Source organism: Salarias fasciatus, chromosome 5 (genome assembly GCF_902148845.1).
Source record: "Salarias fasciatus chromosome 5, fSalaFa1.1, whole genome shotgun sequence".
Classification (NCBI taxonomy): domain Eukaryota; kingdom Metazoa; phylum Chordata; class Actinopteri; order Blenniiformes; family Blenniidae; genus Salarias; species Salarias fasciatus.
The window spans coordinates 5992884-6014658 of NC_043749.1; the positions used below are offsets into that span (position 1 = coordinate 5992884).

At 45.7% G+C, this 21775-nt stretch overlaps 1 protein-coding gene across 1 annotated transcript in view; it reads left to right on the top strand.

Annotated features, from left to right (window-relative positions):
* The first annotated feature begins 15934 nt into the window (after window positions 1-15934).
* The window catches only part of LOC115387982 (inter-alpha-trypsin inhibitor heavy chain H3-like), a 39124-nt gene continuing 33283 nt past the window's right edge, over window positions 15935-21775 (top strand). The window contains exons 1-8 of the mRNA XM_030090891.1: window positions 15935-16061; window positions 16279-16308; window positions 16517-16540; window positions 18059-18213; window positions 18487-18591; window positions 18673-18835; window positions 19292-19402; window positions 19511-19639. Coding sequence (XP_029946751.1) covers window positions 15951-16061; window positions 16279-16308; window positions 16517-16540; window positions 18059-18213; window positions 18487-18591; window positions 18673-18835; window positions 19292-19402; window positions 19511-19639 — 828 coding nt within the window. The 5' untranslated portion in view covers window positions 15935-15950. The remainder of the gene's footprint in view (window positions 16062-16278; window positions 16309-16516; window positions 16541-18058; window positions 18214-18486; window positions 18592-18672; window positions 18836-19291; window positions 19403-19510; window positions 19640-21775) is intronic.

Below are 21775 nucleotides of genomic sequence, written 5' to 3' on the forward strand. Positions count from 1 at the left end.
GTTTATGAGCTTATGAACGCCAATAAACCATATGAACAGCTGAACATGTACTACTGGTAAAGTGTAATGCGTGTCTTATGAATTGAGTGTGAAGAAACACATCGATCTGGATTTATTTCTGTGATTTGCCAGCAACTGTGTGACTGCTAATGTTGCTATTCCCGAGAGATCTGGTGTTCTCGCGATACCGACAATCCCGCTCTCCGGATGAATGGTTTTTGTCCACTGACAGTCTACAAGATGATTTTGGCGCAGGGTCCCGGGCAGATGTGGAAGCACGGATGATCTGGTGCATAAACCTGCCGAACAGATGTGCATATGAGAGGCACGCGGCGGGTCATTGTGCATATCGGACCACCCGTCTTGTTTTTCACTACGATTCCCATGGTGCATTGCGGTTCGGTCACGTGAGCAAACAGAGCTTGTAGCTAAGCTAGCCACTGCAAACAGAACTGCGAACATAAAGCTCCGTGCACATTGTCCACTTCTAATCTGTCAGTCACCATTGTCACACAATTTGTCCTCCAGTCTCCCAACCGGGGAGCCCGGCGCGCGGCTGCACAGCCCATCGCACGCGACGAGTGGAGCAGGGGAGCAGCGGAGCAGCTGAACCGGCTGTCCGCGGCTGAGCTGTCGGCAGCCGGTGAGCAGTCGTAGCTACTTCCTGCGCCACATGTCCGTTCCTCCCCGCTCAAACTCGCTTTGTTATGTCACTTAGCTCACTATTGAACACATTTGAACTGAGAATGTAACCACGTAGATTGCCAGTATGTATTTCCACCATACAGAGAGTGGATAATTTTTTTTCTCCCCTTTTATATTTGAATGGATACTTTCGCGATGTTTCCAGCATGTTCCTGTTCAGCAGTGTGGGTGCACACATCTTTAAAGTTACCTTCAGCGTGGACAGGGCAATAAAACAGGCTATTATTTGAGTGTCTGGATAAAAGAAAGAACAGTTTATGCCTCGTTTAATCGCGAGGGGGCGTGGCCAGGCGACTCTCATTGAAATGTATTAGTTTAAAAAGAGTGACGTGGGACACGAAAAAACTGTGCAAGTCGTGCTCCCAGACACGATGCAATAGATTAATTTAAGTGACTCATAGCACGAATTGCCGTGAGACTGGGTTGGATGACCTCAGTGTACAGCCCATTCCCAATCTGGGCTGATACACTTTGAGTTCCTCTGAAGGTGGAGAGGGAGAACCGTTTCGGAGGCGTGTCCACGGCGAATCAATCAACTCCACACCCTTTCCGTTTGGGTGCGGCTACCAATTTATTTTCCTTTGTGCGTAAATCCACTGTTTACCAAGTGCCGAGCTGGAGCCAGAGAGCTCACACATAAGTTCCATACACGCCGGTCAAACACGATCCCACACACCGATCAGACATGGTACACCTGCAGCAAATCTCCTGTGCCCTCCTAATATACCTTCACCCCTCCTGCTCCCCCTGGTGGTTAAATTAAAAAAATGATAAATGGCTCCTACACTCAGGAACAATGATGCTGTGCTGGCCAGGCCTATGAAGGTGGCCCATTAGCAATCGATACAAATTGCTTCCCTCTTTGCGGCTTTTCAGGACACACCACCGTGGGATCCTTCCTCAAACAAGCCTCTCACTTGCCTGCCAATCACAAACTAGCACAACAACCAATGAAATAAAGCATTGTTATCACGTGAGCTTTTTTCATTGGTTGCTGCTATTTTAGCCCGCTCCTTTCCTTTTTGACTGGCAGGTTAGTGAGAGACTTGCAGACATATTTGAGTCCTCCTGGTTATTTGCCCGTATTTTTTTTTTCAACGTGAGAAATACAATGTGTGGCGTGAGTGCGTGAAAGCCTCAGGTGAGGCTTTGGGCTGAGTTGGTAAGCAGCTTACAGTCAACTTGGCCCCTTGAGATACCCTGCGCGAGTTTGCATGGGGCCGACTTGGCTTGGGGCCGAGTTGGCCCATGAAGGCGGTGGGGAAAAGTGACTATCAATCCTTGTAGTCTATTCATCAAGAAACTGTTATCAGGCAAACCTACAGGCCAATGACTGAGTCAACACATGTCCTTTACTCAGAGTACGAGCAGATGAGATAGGGTCCCCGACCCCAAATTTAACCTTTTTATAAATTCATTCATCCCAACCCGCATCAAATTCCTCAACAATGCAGCTTGAGACTGAAGCAACTGTGCAACTTTGATTTTTATAGTGCTTTTTTTATTATGATGTGTGTGTATGTATACGAGGGGGTACCCAAAAGTTTCCGGAATTTGGTCATAAAATACTAATAATAATGAGTTTCGACTTCTGGCCGTCAGATGTGCTACAGGTAAGCCTCTTGCACATCTGTGAAAAAGCTGAGCTCCTAGAGTTACACTGACGCCTGTCAGGCGCTATTTATTGTAACAGAGTGCAGCAAGGGTCTGCGCTTTTTCCAAAATGGTGACATTGACTGGAAAGCCAGAGCAGCGCGCAAACATTAAGTTCTGCTTTTTGCTGGGAAAAAACAGCAGCAGAAACACTCACCTTGTTGCAGCAAGCCTACAAGGATGATGCTCTGGGGAAGACTCAGGTCCATGAGTGGTTCGGGCGGTTTGAGAAGGGCCAGATGTCGGCGCGTCAAGTCCGCTCAGCAGTGAAAACAATGCTGAGCTGCTTTTTCGCTGTCCAGGGTATCGTCCACAGCAATTATGTCCCTCCAGGTCAAACTGTAAATAAAGACTACTACATCAAAGTCCTCAGACGGCTCTGTGAGAATGTGAGGAAGAAACGGCCCGCGTTGTGGCAGAGTGGAGCCGGTTGATCCACCACCACAGAGCGCCAGCGGACACGGCGCTGTGCGTCACGCAGTTTCTGGCGAAGAATGAGATGAATCTCCTCTCCCATCCGCCTATTCGCTAGATGTAGCCTCGAGTGACTTTTCTTGTTCCCCAGGTTGAAGAAACAGCTGAAGGGACAGCAGTTTGCAGATGTAGAGGAGGTGACAGAAAAAAACGCAGACGGCCCAGAACAACCTTCCTTTGGAAAAGGCCACCCAAACTCTATTGTGCTGCACCTTGTTTCGTCCGCACACCACCTGTAGCCTGGTTTACATCAGCCCAATAGGCCTGCGCATAAGCGTTGCGTCCCCCCCCCCCGCTCCTAGCTTGGCCATTTGTAACAACTTTAAGGGGGGGACGTAACATAGTGGGGGCTCGTCCAGGAAATGATATATTTTGCCCGGAGGCTTGTGTGTGGGTGTACTGTTGCGCCGTGGTTCTGGTGGTGTGGTTGCCTTGTTTTTGGTTTTTGCCATGGCGGAGTCGATTGTGCAACTGTTTATTGATACCCCGTCAGTGGAGCTGTTGGATAGATGCCGTGTAGCAGATTTACAGGCCATTGCAGAGCATTTTTCTGTTCAACTGCCTAAGGGCTTGCTGAAGGCTGAGTTGATGCAGCATGTCGAACAAGAGTTGGTGAAGGCTGGTGTACTTGTGGTGGTGCCTGAGGTGGTGTCTTCTGCTCCTTTCCCTGGGGTGGAGGAAATCTCCCCTGGTAGTGGTAGGCTCCCGCAGCCTGACCTGGAGTTGGAGGCTGATGCGCAGGCTACGCCGGAGGTGATGGTTCCCCCGGTCGTGCCTGTTACTCCCGGCTTGTTGGCTGCCTCGGACGTTTTGGTTGCCCCTCCAGCAATCCCTCAGACCATGCCTCGGTTCAGTCCAGCTCGGTTATCCCCTCCTGAGACGTCTGATAAAGCTCGGTTACATCTCCGTATGGCTTCTCTTGAGTTGAAACACCGTGAGAGAGAGCATAGAGAGAGGGCCGAATATGAGCATAAACTACAGCTCAGGAGGCTGGAACTGGAGGCTAAGGTCCAGAAGAGGCGTGTGGAGATGGAGGAGAAGGTAGCCCTGGCTCATGCCAGAGTGTCAGGCAGTCAGACGCCTGAAGTCTCCAGCCCCTCGGCATTCGCCACAGCCGGCCCACCCGACCAGTTTGATGTGACCAAAAATATTTCTCTTGTTCCTCCCTTCAGAGAGTCTGAAGTAGACTCTTACTTTGGAGTGTTTGAGCGTATAGCAGCAGCTCTTAAGTGGCCTGAGGAGATGTGGCCACTGTTGCTACACTGCAAACTCACCGGTAAAGCTCAAGAGGTTGTCTCTGCATTGTCTTTAGAAGACAGTTTAAGGTATGACAAGGTGAAAGCTACAGTGTTGAGAGCCTATGAACTGGTCCCAGAAGCATACAGACAGACATTTCGTCAGCATAAGAAGGCCCCGAGTCAAACCTTTGTTGAATTTGCCCATGAGAAGGAGCAATTATATGAACATTGGTTACAGGCTAGCAAAGCGACAGACTTCGCTTCCCTTCAAGAACTCAACCTCCTTGAAGAGTTCAAAAGTTGTGTCCCGGAGAATTTTGTGGTATACTGTAATGAACAAAAGGTCACTACATTGTCCCAGGCAGCAGTACTGGCTGATGAGTTTGCTTTGACCCACAAAACTGTGTTCACAGCACCTCGTGTGGATGTGAGGTGTGATACACAAGGGTGCATCTAAGGAACACCAGCTTAAAAATGATTCCACTGTTGAAAGGGAACTACAGCGTAGTTTCAGAGAAATTTATTCTCTAAAGATAACAGCCACAAGCAAAGTAAAAGGAAAAAAAAATAAGTCTTTAAAAGGGGAAGAACACAAACAGATATAACAGTCTTTAAGAAAAAAAGAATTAAAAAAAAAGTCTAAAAAAGTAAAACAAGATTGTCCAGTCAGACGGCCTCGGAGGGTCACGTGGGGCTGTTCCTGTTCCGCGATTCGTCCGCTCCCAATCTGCTGCACTTCCGGGTCGGCGTAGCTCCCTGGACGCGGAGCGTGGAGCTGCTGGGGGAGAGGAGGAGAGGAGAGCACCCTCAAATCTTTTCTACAGAGTCGGGGTGAACCACACACGCACGGCGCTCTCAGCGTTCACGTTCCTTGAACTTATCTTTCACCGAGCGTTGACAGAATCTCTCCTCGCGTCCCGTCGCCGGCCGCGCCCCCCCTCGGATTTCTCACGGGCTGCTCCGTCCGATGCAACTCCTCCGTGGCCAGCCTCCGCTCCTTGGCACCGCGGCTGCTGTTTCGGGCGTTCCTCCTTCCGTCCTCCGCGTCCGCGCTCCCGCACACTGCCCCGTGCGTCCTCTATTGTCTCCCCCTCCACACCTGTCCAAACCTCCCTTTAAACTGCGCACAGTGGCTGAATTATCCAATCGGGACTTGTAGGGAAGGGGGGTGTGTCCAGTCAATTATCTCCTGTCCACAGCATGCATCGTTACTCCCGTTCACACCATGCAAAACACATAAAACCCAATAAAAAGGTCTCAAACCACACTTCATAAAAACTACAATAAATAAGCAGAAAATAAAAGCATGCATATAAACCAAACTATTGCATCAGTGGCTGGGATCTCCCTGACATGGAGACACGGAGAGTTGACCCGCCTCCTGTACAGTCTGGTCCGTCCCAAGTCGCTTCTGGCTTAAAAGGGATTGGTACTCGTGAGTGTTTCTACTGTCATAAAGTGGGACATTTAATTCAAGACTGTAGGAAAAGCTTTCAGGCGGAGAAAAGGTCTCCCTCTTCACCCAACAGTAAAAAGCCTGTGGTGCTGGTCAAAACTAAACCTGTTGCTCATGCACTTGAGGTATCTGGTGGGAGTGCTGACTCTCCAGATCCCAGTTATGCGCCATTTATCTTCCCTGGGTCTGTGTCTCTATGTGACAGTTCTGAGGAAGTGCCCATTCGCATTTTGCGTGACACTAGAGCAGCGCAGTCAGTGATTCTCGCTGACGTGTTGCCCTGGTCAGAGGCTTCTTCCTGTGGGTACAGTGTACTTTTACAGGGAATTGAAATGGGACATGTGCCGGTGCCACTACATTCTGTTAAGTTGCGCTCAAAGTTGATTAGTGGCCAGTTTAAAGTTGCGCTGCAGCACTCTCTCCCTGTGAGAGGAGTGTCATTAATCATGGGAAATGATATCGCCGGTGGGTTGGTGTCACCTGTGATTGAAGTCTTTGCTCCTCCCAATAAACCTGCGTGTTTAGACAGTCTGGGAGAAGATTTCCCATCTGCCTTCCCGGCTTGTGTGTTTACCCGTGCCCAGTCACGGAGGTTTGGGGAAGAAGTATGTGGATTAGAGGATACTGTGCTTTGTCCTTTATTCCAATCTGATGAAAATGTGTCACCTTCCAGCCCTGAGAAGAACCAAGATTTGGTTAAGCAGGTGAAATCATTAACTGATGAGTTAGTGCTCCCAGTGACAGGTGAGACACTGAGAAAAGCTCAAAAGCAGGATCCTAGCTTAGCCAGCTGTGTTTCTGCAGTGGTAAGCTCAGAAGAGGCTTCTAGGAGAAAGGTAGCCTATGTGATAGAGGATGGTCTTTTGTTGCGTACCTGGATGCCTAGGAAGGGTACGGATAGAGTTTTGGATTCTGTGAAGCAGGTTGTTGTCCCAAAGCCGTTCCATGCTCAAGTGTTGGCATTAGCCCATGACAGTCCCTGGTCCGGTCATCTAGGTGTCACAAAAACCTATGACCGCATCCTTAAGCACTTCTTTTGGCCAGGGTTAAAGAACGATGTGGCTGCACATTGTAGGACCTGTCATACCTGCCAGATTGTGGGTAAACCTAACCAGGTTGTTTTCTCCAGCTCCTCTCTGCCCAATACCAGTCATGGCAGAGCCGTTTGAACGCGTCATTGTGGACTGTGTGGGTCCACTGCCTCGGACAAAAGCAGGTAATCAGTTTCTGATAACAATTATGTGTGCCGCGACCCGTTTTCCAGAAGCAATTCCAGTACGTAAAATAACCGCTAAAGTTGTCAGTGCTGTCCTCACGAAATTTTTCTCTACATTCGGCCTACCAAAGATAATCCAGACAGATCAGGGTTCAAATTTCCTGTCAAAGTTGTTTTCCCAGGTTCTCAAAACCCTGAGCATCACTCACAAAGTGTCGAGCGCCTATCATCCTCAGAGTCAGGGGGCGTTGGAAAGATGGCACCAGACTCTAAAGTCCACCCTCCGCAAGTACTGCTTGGACACCAGAAAGGACTGGGATGAAGGTATTCCCTTTGTGTTGTTTGGTCTCCGTGAAACTGTGCAGGAATCCCTCAGGTTTAGTCCTGCAGAGTTAGTCTTTGGACATACTGTGCGAGGCCCGTTGAAAGTTTTGAAAGAGGAAATGATCTCCACAGATCCAGCTCCAAGAAGTGTGCTGGATTATGTCAGCAAAGTGAGAGAGCGATTACATCATGCTTGCGCCTTAGCTAAGGAAGCGTTGTCATCTTCCCAGGAAACCATGAAGACTTGTTATGATAAAACAACTGTTCCACAAGCTCTCCAGCCAGGTGATAAAGTTTTGGTGCTGTTGCCAGTCCCTGGTTCTGCCCTGTCTGCCCGCTTCAGTGGTCCATACATGGTAGAGAAAAAACTCAGTGACACGGACTATGTGATACAGACACCGGACCGGAGACGTCAGTCCAGAGTGTGTCATATTAATATGCTTAAACTGTATCACACTAGAGATGGAGAGCCTTCTAGTGGTGATCCTGTTCCCGTGTTGAATGTCACCGCTCAAGGTGATGCTGATGATGATGGCCTTGACCTGCGGACTCAGCCACAGCAGTGCGCTAGGTTAAGTAACTCAGAGGTGTTAAACTCTCTCCGAGAACATTTGACTCACTTAAGCAAAGTGCAGCGGGATGATGTGGTGAAACTGATTGACTCCTATCCCAGTTTGTTTTCAGATGTGCCCACCCGCACTTCAGTTCTGTCCCACGACATAGATGTCCGTGACGCGCCGCCGATTAAGCAGCATGCCTACCGAGTGAACCAGCGAAAACGAAAGATCATGCAGCAGGAGGTTGCGTACCTAGTACAAAATGGTTTAGCCATTCCCAGTACTAGTCCATGGAGCTCCCCCTGTGTGCTGATTCCGAAGCCTGATGGTACCAGCCGGTTGTGCACAGATTATCGCAAGGTAAATGCAGTCACAGTCCCTGACTCTTTTCCTTTGCCCCGCATCAATGACTCTGTAGACACCATAGGAAACGCTGTTTTTGTCACTAAATTGGATTTATTGAAGGGTTACTGGCAGGTTCCACTAACATCTAGAGCTTCTGACATCTCTGCCTTTGTAACTCCTGACAATTTTCTCCAGTACACAGTGATGGCATTCGGCATATGCAATGCTCCAGCAACCTTCCAGCGTCTCGTTAATACAGTTGTAGGTGATGTCCCAAACTGTACCGCCTACATAGACGACCTGGTCATCCATTCTACTACCTGGACAGAACATCTGACATCGCTGAGGGCAGTTTTCCAGCGGTTGGCTGATGCCCAGTTAACCATCAACTTAGCTAAATGCGAGTTTGGAAAGGCCACAGTCACATACCTCGGGAAGGAGGTAGGCCGCGGTCAGGTGAGACCAATAGCAGCAAAGGTCTCTGCCATTGCTGACTTTCCTGCTCCTGCAACCCGTAGACAGTTGCATAGATTCCTAGGTATGGCCGGCTACTACAGAGGATTCTGTCGTAACTTTGCTACTGTTGCAGCTCCCCTCACTGGTCTGTTGAGTCTCTCTGTGCCATTTCACTGGTCTGGTGAGTGTCAAGCTGCATTTGAAGCCATCAAAACACTGCTGTGTAGCTCTCCTGTTCTGTCTGCCCCAGATTTTGAGCGACTGTTCAAGCTGCATGTGGACGCTAGTTCTGTTGGTGCTGGTGCTGTTCTTGTTCAAGAAGATGCCGAAGGAATCATCCTGTCTGTTTCTTTTCCCGCAAGTTCACCCAGGCCCAGACCAGATATTCCACCAGCAGGAGACGCTAGCTTTACTTCTAGCGCTGCAGTATTTTGAGGTGTATCTTGGCTCCAATCCATTTGAGATTGAGGTCTTTACTGATCATAATCCCCTGGTGTTCCTGAACCGCATGTATAACCATAATCAGCGCCTCATGCGCTGGGCATTAATGGTTCAGGGTGTGCCGCTGGCTGTTCGCCACAAGAAAGGTTCTGAGAATGTGGTTGCGGATGCCCTTTCTCGGGTCTACTCGTAGGTAAGCTATTGAACTTTGCTTATTATATTCATATTTACCTTACATATGTTGTCAAGGTAATGTTTGGTTATAGAGATAACCTAGAGGGGTTCTGGATCCTGTATGTATCACAATCCCACGGGATTGCTCTTAAGGGTGGGGGTGTTACGGCTGCTGCCTCTGTGTGTCTTGGGTTTGATCCTGTTTGTCTCCCCCAGGTGTCCAGGCGTGGTGTTTTTCTTTTTTTCCCCCAACTCTTCACCCATGACCTCACCTGTCCTGCCAGCAATCATCCTGGACACCTGTCTCCAATCAACCCATCAGCCGATCAACCAATCAACCTCCAGTCCGGCCCCTATATATATATTGCTTTGCACCCTGTGTGGAGGGTCTGTCTGTCTGTGAGGGAGAGATCACTTGATCATTTGGAGAACATTTTGACACTTTGGCTGAAGTTTGTGACCTTTTGTTTTTGCCCTCCTCAGCCCAAGCTACTGTTTGAGGACTTATTTTGTTAACCCTGCCTGTCCCCACCTAGTGTGTTTTTGTAGACTCCCCCATTTCTCTGTATTTTCTTCTTCCTTGGAGAAGGGCTCCAGGTAAGACACCCCGGGGTCTACATTCAGCACGTAGGTGACTTTCTGTATATACACACTAGGTAAGTGTGGGTGGCTGCCACGATCTTCTTCGCTCCTAGCTTGGCCATTTGTAACAACTTTAAGGGGGGGACGTAACAACAGCATTTTGAATTTTCAAGTTATTTGAAGCTATTAGAGCTTTCAGAAAATGTACAGTGTTGTAATGCAGATGTGGCAGGTGAGGGGCCGGCACACATGTTCAAGTGGGATCCTGGAGTCAGAGCGGACTGCAGGAAGTTAAGGAGTTAGCCAGTTATATAGCCCCTTCATAATGACAAACTCAGTCCACCAAGGTGTGTGGATCACCGCAGCATTGGACTGCTGTGTGTCATGGTGCTGGGCTGTACGAGAAGCAATTTCTCATTGTAAAAAAAAGAGAAACAATTTGTGGTTGTGTTCTGATATCACATCACATGCAGCTGCCGGCAAGGAGTTCTCATAGTCCTGGCGGATACAGCGTGCGTAAAATCATAGTTGCACAGAGTTGACAGAGGCATGTTGTACATTGCACAGAGACGGTGCTCTGTTTTCATTCAATTTGGTCTGAACTTGTTTACATCTTTCATCGTCATGGACTGTGGGTGGATCGATCGAGTTAGAAAAGGTGATTCTGATTAAATTTATTGTAGATTGCCCCACATAACCGCATATGCATGCGTTAAAACAGTGATAAATGCAGGTGAAACATCATTTCTACCTGTGATTTTGAGGAGGAAGGTCCCTAGACTGTACAATGGATATTTACCTGGAAGAAGTTATTTCACACCATCAAAGAACCACACATCTACTGATTGATAATGACAAAGAATAAACGGATATAGCAGAGAATAAAGTTTGTAACCTGGAGATGACAAGAAGGAGGTTGTTGAGTAATTTGCTTGCATGCCACTGCAAAAGTGCTGTAATGCTTATAATGGTTCCTCATTTATAGTTTTGTTGAGTATCTTCTTTTGTCTTGCAGGTGAGATTGTAGCGTCATGAGGCGTTTTTACAGTCAGACGAGATATTGAGAGATCAGTCCGAGAGCACACAAGTCCGAGATTGTTCGAACTAACGCATTCATCTTTGACTATCTGATGTGGCCTTTTTCCTTTTTCTACGACTGTTTTGACTGTTTGTGTCTCGTATGATTTCGGAGTGACTGCGCAGAGATGATGCAAATTTCGTAGTCCTATCAACTATCGGCCACATGTGGCCGATAGTTTTCAGACTGCCTACGTAAAATCCTGAATCATCCACTCCGCTGCAAAATGTGAAACGTTTCAGAATTTGAACATTGTTATGACAGTCTCGGACAGCTTCGGATGGTCGCGTATTGGTTTCCCATCATCTCACAACACATTTAGAATAGACACAATTTGCCTTCTTCATTGCTGTGAATGGGGGAACAGCTGCACGTAAAAGTGTGCACCTCATCGGAGCAAGTTCATCAGCATGAAAGGGGTATTAGTGTGTGTGCAGTGAGATAGCACACACTGTGTGGCCATGCACCCTGCGTGGTCAGGGTTTCCATGGTCTTTATTCCCTCCGCCAAGGAGGTTATGGAATCACGTCGGTTTGTTGGTTGGTTGGTTTGTTGGATGGTTTGTTAGCAAGATTACGGAAAAAGTTAGGGACAGATTGCAATGAAACTTTGTGGAAAGGTGGGTCTTGGGCTAACTTACAATCCATTAAATTTTGGTGATGATCCAGATCACTGTCTGGATCAAAGAATTTTTTAAAGGATTCTTTATCATTGAGCAATAGGGCAGACATAGTTGGGCAGGCCTGCCGACAGGGGCCTGTGCAGCATGCGTGCGCTGCGCCGCATGCATATTGTTATTTATGTGCTTCGATGTGTGCCTCACCGGGCCAGTGTTGATTGTTGCTTGAGCGTTGTAGCACGTAGTGGGGTAAGAAACCTGGGAGTTGTGGGCGTTCAACGGTGTTAGCATTCGGCTAGCGGCGTTAGCATTCGGCGAGCGGCGCTAATGGCGGCCCGAACCCGTTTGTTGCTATTGCACGGTGACTTACAACATTGGCAGCGGCGTGGTGCATGGTGTCGATCTATTTTCAAGTGTTGCGCTTCAGAGATGACAGTTCATATTCACTTTATGAGTACATAAGGGTTTGTTACGTTTGAGAAGACTTGTGGATGCGGGGCTCAAACTGCGCATACCCAGTAGGCGCAAGGCATTCTGGGAAATGTAGTTTTTGATTGATTTCAGTTACAGTTCTTATTATTTAACCACATCTACGTAAAAGCTAGAATTGAGGTGGTTGATGTTCGATTGTAGCTCGTCCAGCTTGTTACAGAGCGAGCGCACATTAGCTAGGATAATGGAGGGGAGCGGCTGCTGTTTCCATGACTCCCCCTTTATTCTGGCTCTTACTCCACTTTTTTTCTTGCCTCTTCTGGTTACCTTGTACTTGCTGTGAGATGAGTGGTGGAGTATTTCCTCAGGAACTGAGTCTGTGATGGTGGCGGGTGGAAGGTTTAGTCCAAACTGCAGCATGAGTAAGGGAAATTAAATCCGTTCGTGGGGACAAAGTCCCGCAGGAGGAGGAGGAGCAGTAAAAGTGGTGCCCAGAGAAGTCGTCGAGTATCCATGATGAGAATGTTCCGGGAAGAAAGTAGAATCCGTGGTCATAGTGTTAGCAGGACACTAGCTAGCGCTAGCAGGTCTGCCGTGGCATTTTTTCCAGGTGTGAAGATCGGAGACCACAGCGATACTGTGTGCTGCCTACTCCAAGACAAGACGTGCGTGGCAGAACAACATTATGCAAAAACACAGTTTAAACGCCATACAAAACACTGCTCTACGAGCCGGCCAGTCAGCCACAGGAGCAGCGACATTCAAATTACAAGACAAATATAGAGCAAAACACGGTTCAATACAGGAGAACAAATTGTTTGCGCTCACAAGTTCTGAACTGCCACACCGGAAAATCAGGGTTTATTCACCTTTGCAGGGGCTTTTTTGATTTACCTCCAGTAGTCACTGTTTGCTTCCAAATAAACGAGTGGCAGCAGCTCCACAGAACTGTCTTCACTCTGCACACCCTGCGCTTAACATTATTTCTATAAATGGTTTGGGAATGAACATGACATTATAACATGATGCACTCTGTAAAATGAATGCTGTGATTCACAGAATTACAGTGTTGGTGATGATAACCCCCCTCTCATCACTCAAATGTATATGATCATTTTTGTGGGACATCTGTGTACGACTGGCAACCTATCCAGGGTCTACCCCGCCTTCACCCACAGCAGCTGGGATCGGCTCCAGCCACCCGCCACCTCGAAAGGGAGAAGCGGTAGAAAATGAATGAATGAATCTGTGTACGTGCAGCTTTGATTTCAGTCCCACACAATGCATTAGAAGCCAGATATTCGGGCCTGTATACTGACGGAAACGTTTCCAACAGTATACAGGCGTTTCCAGGTTGTGCACTCCACGTATGCCTGTGCCGTATACTGTCAGAAATAGACCAATGCGTGTGCAGGAGAGGGAGGGGGTGAGGGGAAGGGGAAGGGGAAGGGGGGGCCGGAGGAATAAACACTTCAGGCACAGCAGGAGTGTGAAAAAGTGATTTTCATCTCACATACCTGTCTGGGTTCATTCAGCACACCCAATGGTTGGCAGGAGACGAAGAATCAACAAAATACCGTGTCATGATTGGTCGAGAGAACTGTTGTCGACCTCTTCATGAACCCACCCCCCACCTATCCCCACCCCCCACCCCCTCTCCTTCAGTCACGTGCAATAATATTTTTTTATATTTCAATATGTACTGTTAATTATGTATCATATCAATTATGGATTACTATTGCAACAAAACATCATCAGTAGGGTAACTAACCTGTCTCACGACAGTCTAAACCAGCTCACGCCCAGCTCACGTTCCCTATTAGTGGGTGAACAATCCCAACACTTGGTGAATTCTGCTTCACAATGATAGGAAGAGCCGACATCGAAGGATCAAGAAGCGTCCTGCATCCTTGTGCTGAGCTATGCTACAACCAATGACATTACTGTATTGAGAGGGAAACAAAATTTGCAGACATGTTGAAAAATAAGCTTTATTGAACAGTATAAACAGATAAAAGCAAGCTGTTCTTTAAAAATCAACACCGATCTTTTTTTTTATTAAAGGGATACTTCAACATTTTGGCAAATTGGCCCATTTAGCGAAATTCCTTAGTCATTTCGAACAGCATACTTACTTTTTTTGTGAGGGCGAGCTGTTGTTTATTCAGAGGTGAGTCGGGGAAGGTTTTCGGGACGGACACAATGGAAGTGGGCGGTATTTTTACTTCCCCTCGTCAAACTCATCAAATACACAATCCAACAACCCCAAAACACTTTGGTGGACACGTTATAATCCGCACATTCACTACGCTGTGGAACACCAACAAATAATATTGTAGCGTTACGACATTGAAGCAAATACTGGGAACTACTTTTTCTTTTGAAATCACTTCGCCCAGACGCCATGTTTAGTAAGTAGTTCCATCTTAGCAATCTTCGCATAAACAACTCAATCTTGTAATTTTGCATTAATATTTCACAGCGTAGTGAATGTGCGGATTATAACGTGTCCACCAAAGTGTTTTGGGGTTGTTTGATTTTTGCAGGATATGGTATTTGGAATGTCATTTTTTTTCTCCTTAAAGGTCTAATACACGATTTTCTCGAAAAGACGAAGCCCCACGTCTGTTACTCACTTTTTGAACAACGCGCATGCGCCAGACCATCCGCCCGGCTCTCCTGCTTCTCCCAGGAAACGCGGAAGTGTACGAGCGCGATCTCCTCTTCTCCGGCGTGCACAGCTCTGTTTACAGTTTCTGTGATCCGCCTCGCTCATAAATAAAGCTTTTTTTCCGAAACAGTTACAGTTTCATTATGTCAGACTCGCCATCGGTAAGTACTAGCTCAGAAGCTCACCGGCTACATAAACACTCTGAATGCGCATGCGCAAAAGGGAGAAGCTGATTGGGCGCAAGCACGTAGAACCGCCTTACGAAAGCAGCTTGTCAGAATGATTGACAAACAGACCCACCAATTATTTAGGTGATCCACCCGGAAATCAAAGTGTTGTATTACACCTTTAAGCACCTTCTTTACTTGTACTCGGCGTGCTTCTTAAGGATAGTCGGTGGGTAATCGTGATCCACAAAGAATCACTTGTTGTTGGAGAAAACCTGCGTCTTTTGCCATGCTCTTCTGATTCCCTCTTCTTTAACTGAAACTGGCAAACTTTGCAACGATGGAGCGGGGCTTTGATGGATCCTTTGGCATCGGTCCAAGCACTCTGTGGGCTCGTTCAATCTTTACATCAACCTCAGGTGGAATTTCCAGGGAATCTCGCAGCATTTTATCCAAAAAGGAAATAATGTTGGTGCCCTCGGCTTGCTCTGGGATAGCATAGATTCTGATGTTATCTCTGCGTGCCCTGGCCTCTTGGTCTGTGAGACTCGTCTCCATGTCATGCTGTCGTTGTACTAGCTGCTCCAGTAATGATGATGCTGCCTGCATAGACGATTCAACTTCGGCAATACAAAATTCTGCTTCATCCATGCGATTATTTATTGAGAGTAGGTTTTGTTGGATATCCGAGAGTTGTTTCTTATTGTCTTGCCTGAAATCTTTCATTTCCTTCAAGATGCTATTCAAGCGAGCTCTTACTGTTTCGTTATCCTCCAAATCCTCGTGGATGGGAGAGCAGCTCCGTTCTTGCCATATTTCTTCACCAGCAGGCTTCGTATCCGCCCTCTCCCTCTTTCCTTTACCTCTCCTGGTCTCCATTTTCCCAAAATTGCCCATTTTTATAATGCGCTGACTTATCAGGAGGGTATTTCGTCAATACAGTCGGAGAGCATTAAAGTTATGCAGCCATCTTTGATGCAACCCGGAAGCGCTCCCCTGCTCACAGCATTTTCATTGTCACTGGAAAGTCTCCCCCATCTTGGGGGGTGAGAGATCAGCCATCCACGCCAATATTTGGTAGTTTTCGGTGTTGACTGCAAGTCACTGTTTACAGCTGTTAACTTGAAATTTCATGGCCATTTCCAGTTCCGTTTACTGACGAAAATTACTCTTTTCATGTAGTGACATATTGTCACGCATTTTCAAAAGCAGCAGGTTTGTACCTCACAGTCGCCCACACTTGGAGCTCTGTCCAGTTGGTCATCAGTCAAGTGAAACACACACATATTTTGTTCCTCCCTCGAGGCAGGGAGCTCGGTTGCTCTGGACTGAAGTCAGTCAGTGTTGACTGGAGGTTTGGTCATGTCTGGACTGTTGGGAGTCCGAGTGCTGCTGCTGTGGAGCTGCTTCTGCCTCTGGTCAGGCCTGGCCTCGGGGGCTCTGGTCATCTCCAGGGACGATGAGGAGCCACAGGTAACTTCACACCATAACCTTCTTGTATTTAGGGTTAGTATTTAGGGTCACTCGATACCTAAAGGGTTTAAAACCCACTGACCTTTCTGATGTATCTGACTTCTCACTTCAATATGTGTGAAAGATTTCGCTTTCATGTTTATTTATTTAGATCATCAATTGTTTTTTATCTCTCGATAATGTTTTGGACGTTGATCATAATATTGTACTTTTTCAGGATTCAAGAAGATCTGCCAGATCACTGCAGGTAATGCCAGGAGCTGTTTTTTGCTGTTGTTATACTGTAAGCATGTTATTGGTTTGACTCATTGTTGGAAATTAAAAGTAGGCTGCAGTGTTCACTTTGAGGAAGTGAACTGAGGGACTCACGAGATAAAATAAAATCAGAATTGAAATGTCTAAAGTTGTTCTGTCTGGAATGTTCAGAGAGTAATGTTTTTTCTTTATTGTTGCAGAAAAGAAGCACTAATGAGATGATGGTGAGTGAAGATATTTATATCTGCACGGATCATTTTTAATCAGAAGAACTAAGTTTGATTAAAAAAAAAGGTGGTGCAGTGGTGATTGCTCAAGCTGAAGGATTCAAATACTGGGCCAGATGTTCTCATGTCTACTGTTATAAACCTTTGGACAGGATCTCTGATCTGAATGATCTTTAACCGTTTGGTACATATTAGTGCTTCAGGAGTAGCTCTCACTTGTTTGTTTGTGATAAAACATTTTTGTTAATGTCTTTTAGTTCCAAGTAGCCTCTTTATATAGTAGGAAATTAAGTAGATTGTAACAAAATGGTATCATGTAAATTTTATTCCAATATTTCAATTCTAATTCCATGTAAATGTGTGCATATAACAAAAGAAACATGGCAGCATACACACACCGTGAAGTACAAGATATGTTGAGGTAAAAAACAAAACAAAAAAACAATCTAATTGCTTTACCTAAATGGCCAAATGATTTATTTACAGGTGTCAATGTTCTTAAGTCACATATCCATTGTTGAAGACAGTGTAGTAATGAGTAATTTTCAGCCACTCTCACATTAAACCAGTCGGCATTTATAATGCATCAAATAGCATTACTGTATTATATTGTACCTTATTGCATCATATCATTTCATGATGTTTATTATGTTTACTGTGATTCCTACTGCAGCAGATGATTTTGATCCGAGTTGAACTGATGTTTCAACTCACTCAGAAGTCTATTTGTTGAGATCATGGCAGTGGTTTGGTTTGTAGACTGGTGTTCAGGGACATATTACTCAAGACAAACACTGCTGTTCTAGTTTGACAAACAAAGTAGTCTGACAAACAAACTAACAAACTGGATTAGTGTTCAAGGAAAAAAAGGAACAGATGAAAGAAAAAAGAAAAAAATATATAGGCCTACATATAGACACATGAGATCTGTGTCCAGAAGAGCACAGTGCTAGGAACAGCTGATATCCTGCACAAAACCCTCAAGCCCCCAGGCCTCTGATAGAGGACCCGAGAGCTCGAAAGAGATACCACCCAGGAAGGGCGAGAACAGTTTTTTTTTTTTTTTTTTTTTTTTTAATATAAATATATATATATTAATGGCTAATGAACCAGGTCCCAGCTCTGTCTCCGCTGGCAGATATATAGATAAAGGAGTGCTCTGGAAATATTAGACATATTTGCAGGACACCAATCGTTCAAAAGGGTCCCGAGTGACACTGCTGGAGGGTGCTGCCCCCCTGTGTCCATTTGGAGAACAACATGTCATTATGCACTTCAGTCTCTCATTAGTAATCCATCAGAATAAAGCAAAATGGGAGAAACAGAAACAAAACATAATAATCTCATCAAAACACTAGTTTTGTAAGTACCACACTAGCCAACCAAAGCCCAGAAAGAAGAAACCTGAGATTGTTAGACGTGTTCAATGATCTTTTATTGGGTCTGAACCTCGTTGGATAATGTCAGAGTTGCTTTATGGCTTTCCTTCCATGCTCAGATGTTTTGTCTCCTCAGGTGGAGGTACACAGTGTGATAGTGGACTGCACTGTGACGTCTCGCTTTGCCCACACCGTCATGACCTCCAAGGCCTTAAACAAAGCAAACGTGCCCCAGGAAATATTTTTTGAAGTGGAGCTGCCGAAGACCGCATTCATCACAAACTTCAGCATGTCAGTCAGTCTCCTCTCTGCTGCTTCTGTCATCGACATGGTGGAGTTCGTCTCTACTTCTTGTCACATTTCACTGTCCTGTAAAGGACGGCAGTGGTGGTTCACTGTAGGATTTACTTGGTTTTCAGCGAAGATTCTGAATTTCAAAGTCAAACATCAATCGAATGACATGATAACTGTTGTTGCCGATTGAAAAATGTCAATTTGGAACACTTTGCATGTGGAACCTTTAATAATGTCATTGATTTTGTTCTTTCTCTCTGAATCTCACAGGGAAATTGAAAATCGGTTCTATGTGGGAGAGATTAAGGAGAAAGAAAAAGCAAAGAAACAGTATGAGAAGGCCGTTTCCTCTGGTCAGACAGCTGGACTGGTTAAGTGAGTCAACAAGAATTAAAAAATATATCATTAAATAAATCCATTGTCGCTAGAATCAAGATGTTCTCTGTTTTCTTATAGAGCCTCTGGAAGAAAAATGGAGAAGTTTTCAGTGTCCGTCAACATAGCAGCAGAAAGTAACGTGACTTTCATTTTGACGTATGAGGAGCTCCTCCAGAGGAAACTGGGCCTCTATGAGGTTCTGACTCGAGTTAAACCCAAGTCTCTCGTCCAGGAGTTCAAGGTGATTTCACTGAGTTCAGCTTGTGAGAAAAGTGTTAACGCAGCAATATAAACTCCATCACATCTGGAAGTGCTGCATGAACAGCCATGGATCACTAAAATACATCAATACATCAATAAAAGATGTATTCGATGTACAAATCCTCATCAAACAAGTCACAGACATCAGAAACCTGATCGGGAACATTTTCTTGTTTTTCTATAAGTGTGATATAGCCTAAATGTGGATTGTGTCTTTTGGCGTCAGATTTCAGCATGAGGAAATTACATAAAAGCTTGTACTTTTTTCAGATTATGCTCCTATCAATATTTGGCCTTTTCTATTTTGACAGTGAAAACCAATATCTAATTATTTTCGTCAAACATGTTTTCAACTGCAGTTTTTCCTGAAATTCAACTATTCTCTAATGACCTGACCTATTGTCCCAAACCTGGTGTGTTTGCTTGTGTGAAACAGATTGTGACAAACATATATGAGCCTCAGGGCCTCTCCTCTGTTGATGCCCACGCAACCTTCCTGTCCAATGACTTGCTCCCCCTGGTGGAGAAAACCGTCTCAGACAAAAAGGTAAACGATCCTGCATGGTTTTCTCCTGTTTTTCACACATCTGTCTCACTTGGTTCTCTTCACATCGAGTCCCATGCAATACTGCATTTTTTTTTTATTCCTTTCCAGGCACACATCTCTTTCTCACCAACAACAGACCAGCAAAGAAAGTGTCCAGGTTGTGACGGGACACTGATTGATGGAGATTTTATCATTAAGTATGATGTGAACCGAGAGAAGAACCTTGGGGACATTCAGGTCAGCTGTTAATAAGCACTTTAAACACCTCTTTTTAAATATTTCTTCTATTCATTTTCAATGGTGCCTTTTTAAACTCAGAAAAATAAATTTAAGCCCAGTCATTTGTTTTCTTCTTAAAAAAAAAAAAAAAGACTCAGACAATATAATTCATGCCCCTTCACATTTAATCAAATTTGGTCTCAAAGGGACAAAACATAATGATGTTCGTGTTGAATGAGAACTGTCCGTTGTTTAATCTCCAGAAATCTTTCAAAGATTCCACCCACATGACTAAATGTATTGCTATTTGTAAGAATACCAAAAACAATTGTGCAAACATATATATATATAGTGCTGGGCAACGATTAAATTTCTTAATCGTGATTAATCGCATAGTTTTTCTGCGATTAATCGCATTTTGCACATAAAACAATAATGAATTCAAAAGTACTCTGTAATGATCATCCTGCCCCCAGTCGGGGACAGGGACCTTATTTTTTTGCAAATAGCATAATTTAACAACTCATCAAATATGATTTATAGTAACTTAAAAACGTAAAATACCAAGTCTTTACCAAGATTGCCACCCCCGACCCACCCCCCTCCCCAGGGCCGGCCCGGGCTTCAGAGGCGCCCTAGGCGAGCCCGAGACGAGCGCCCCTTGGGAGCGTGTTTTTCGAGCGGTCCCGACATTTGTTGAGCGGGGGGGGGGGGGGGGGGCGGGGGCGGGGGCGCTGAGGAGCGATGCCGAACAATACCGATCAGTGCCGGGCAGCGCCGAGGACGAGGAGCGCGGTGCGTCGGACCGCTGCACAGCGGGGCACACGGAACACAGAGCGTCGTGGCGCCCCTTGTACGACCGCGGTGCCCCCCTCGGGACGTGGCGCCCTAGGCGGCCGCCTAGTTCGCCTATGCCTAGAGCCGGCCCTGTCCCTCCCAACACACACACACACACACACACACACACACACACACACACACACACACACAGTCTCGTATTTCTATCCTTGTGGGGACCTTCCATTGACTCCCATTCATGTCTAGCCCCTAACCCTGACCCTTACCCTAACCCTAACCCACACCACAATAAAGCCTAACCCTAAAGAAATGTTTTTGCACTTTTACTTTTTTCAGTAACAACAACATGGTCAAGAAAACACTGTTTCTCCTACTTAGGACCGGAAAAAGGTCCCCACAAGGCACGTCGTCCCACGTTTTGCTATCCTTGTGGGGACATTTGGCCCCAACAAGGATAGAAATACGAGAACACACACACACACACACACACACACACACACACACACACACACACACACACACACACACACACACACCAGCAGGAGCAGAGGAAAAACGAAGTTTGTTAGGAGCACACACGTCCTCAAACTTCATTCTATTTCTGACATTCAGAAAGAGAAGGCAGGATAAATTCAGTCACTCCGAATTGTGCCTCGTTAATACAGATTGTGTGTTGAATGGAAATTGACTTTATTTTGCGTGTTTTCAGCGCTTGAAGAATGCCCAGCGGCCGAAACGATCTGCCGGCAAAAGACGCGATTTAAGTTTCACTTTCGTTTTTGTCATATTTGCGCTCCTTATTTCATTTTGTGCTTTATACCAGCCTTTTCCTCGTGATTTTTCTGATAATTCGGCTGAGTTCATTATGGCAAATAATGAGGAATGGACCGTGTTTCACCGCAGAAAGCGCAGCAGATGTGTGTGCGTTTTTCACGCTCAGCTGGAGCACAATGTGTGTGTGGGGGGGAGGAGGGGGGGCGTGGGGGGGAGGGGGGGCGTTAACGCCTGATGAAAATATTTGTCGGCGTTAAGGAAGCCGTGCGTTAACGCGTTATTAACGTCCAGCCCTAATTAATATGTATATATATATACACACACACACACAGACACACACACACACACACACACACACACATATATACATATATAAGAGCTTATATATATATATATATATATATATATATATATATATATATATATATAAGAGTTTTTTAATCGCAATTAATCACACCCCAATCCTGGAGTTAATCGCGATTAAAATGGCTCATTCGAAGTCGAACATGTTAATGCAAATCAATGCAAATCAAAGAAAAAGAAAAAAACAAAAAAAACAAAAAAAAACAACAAAAAAAAACA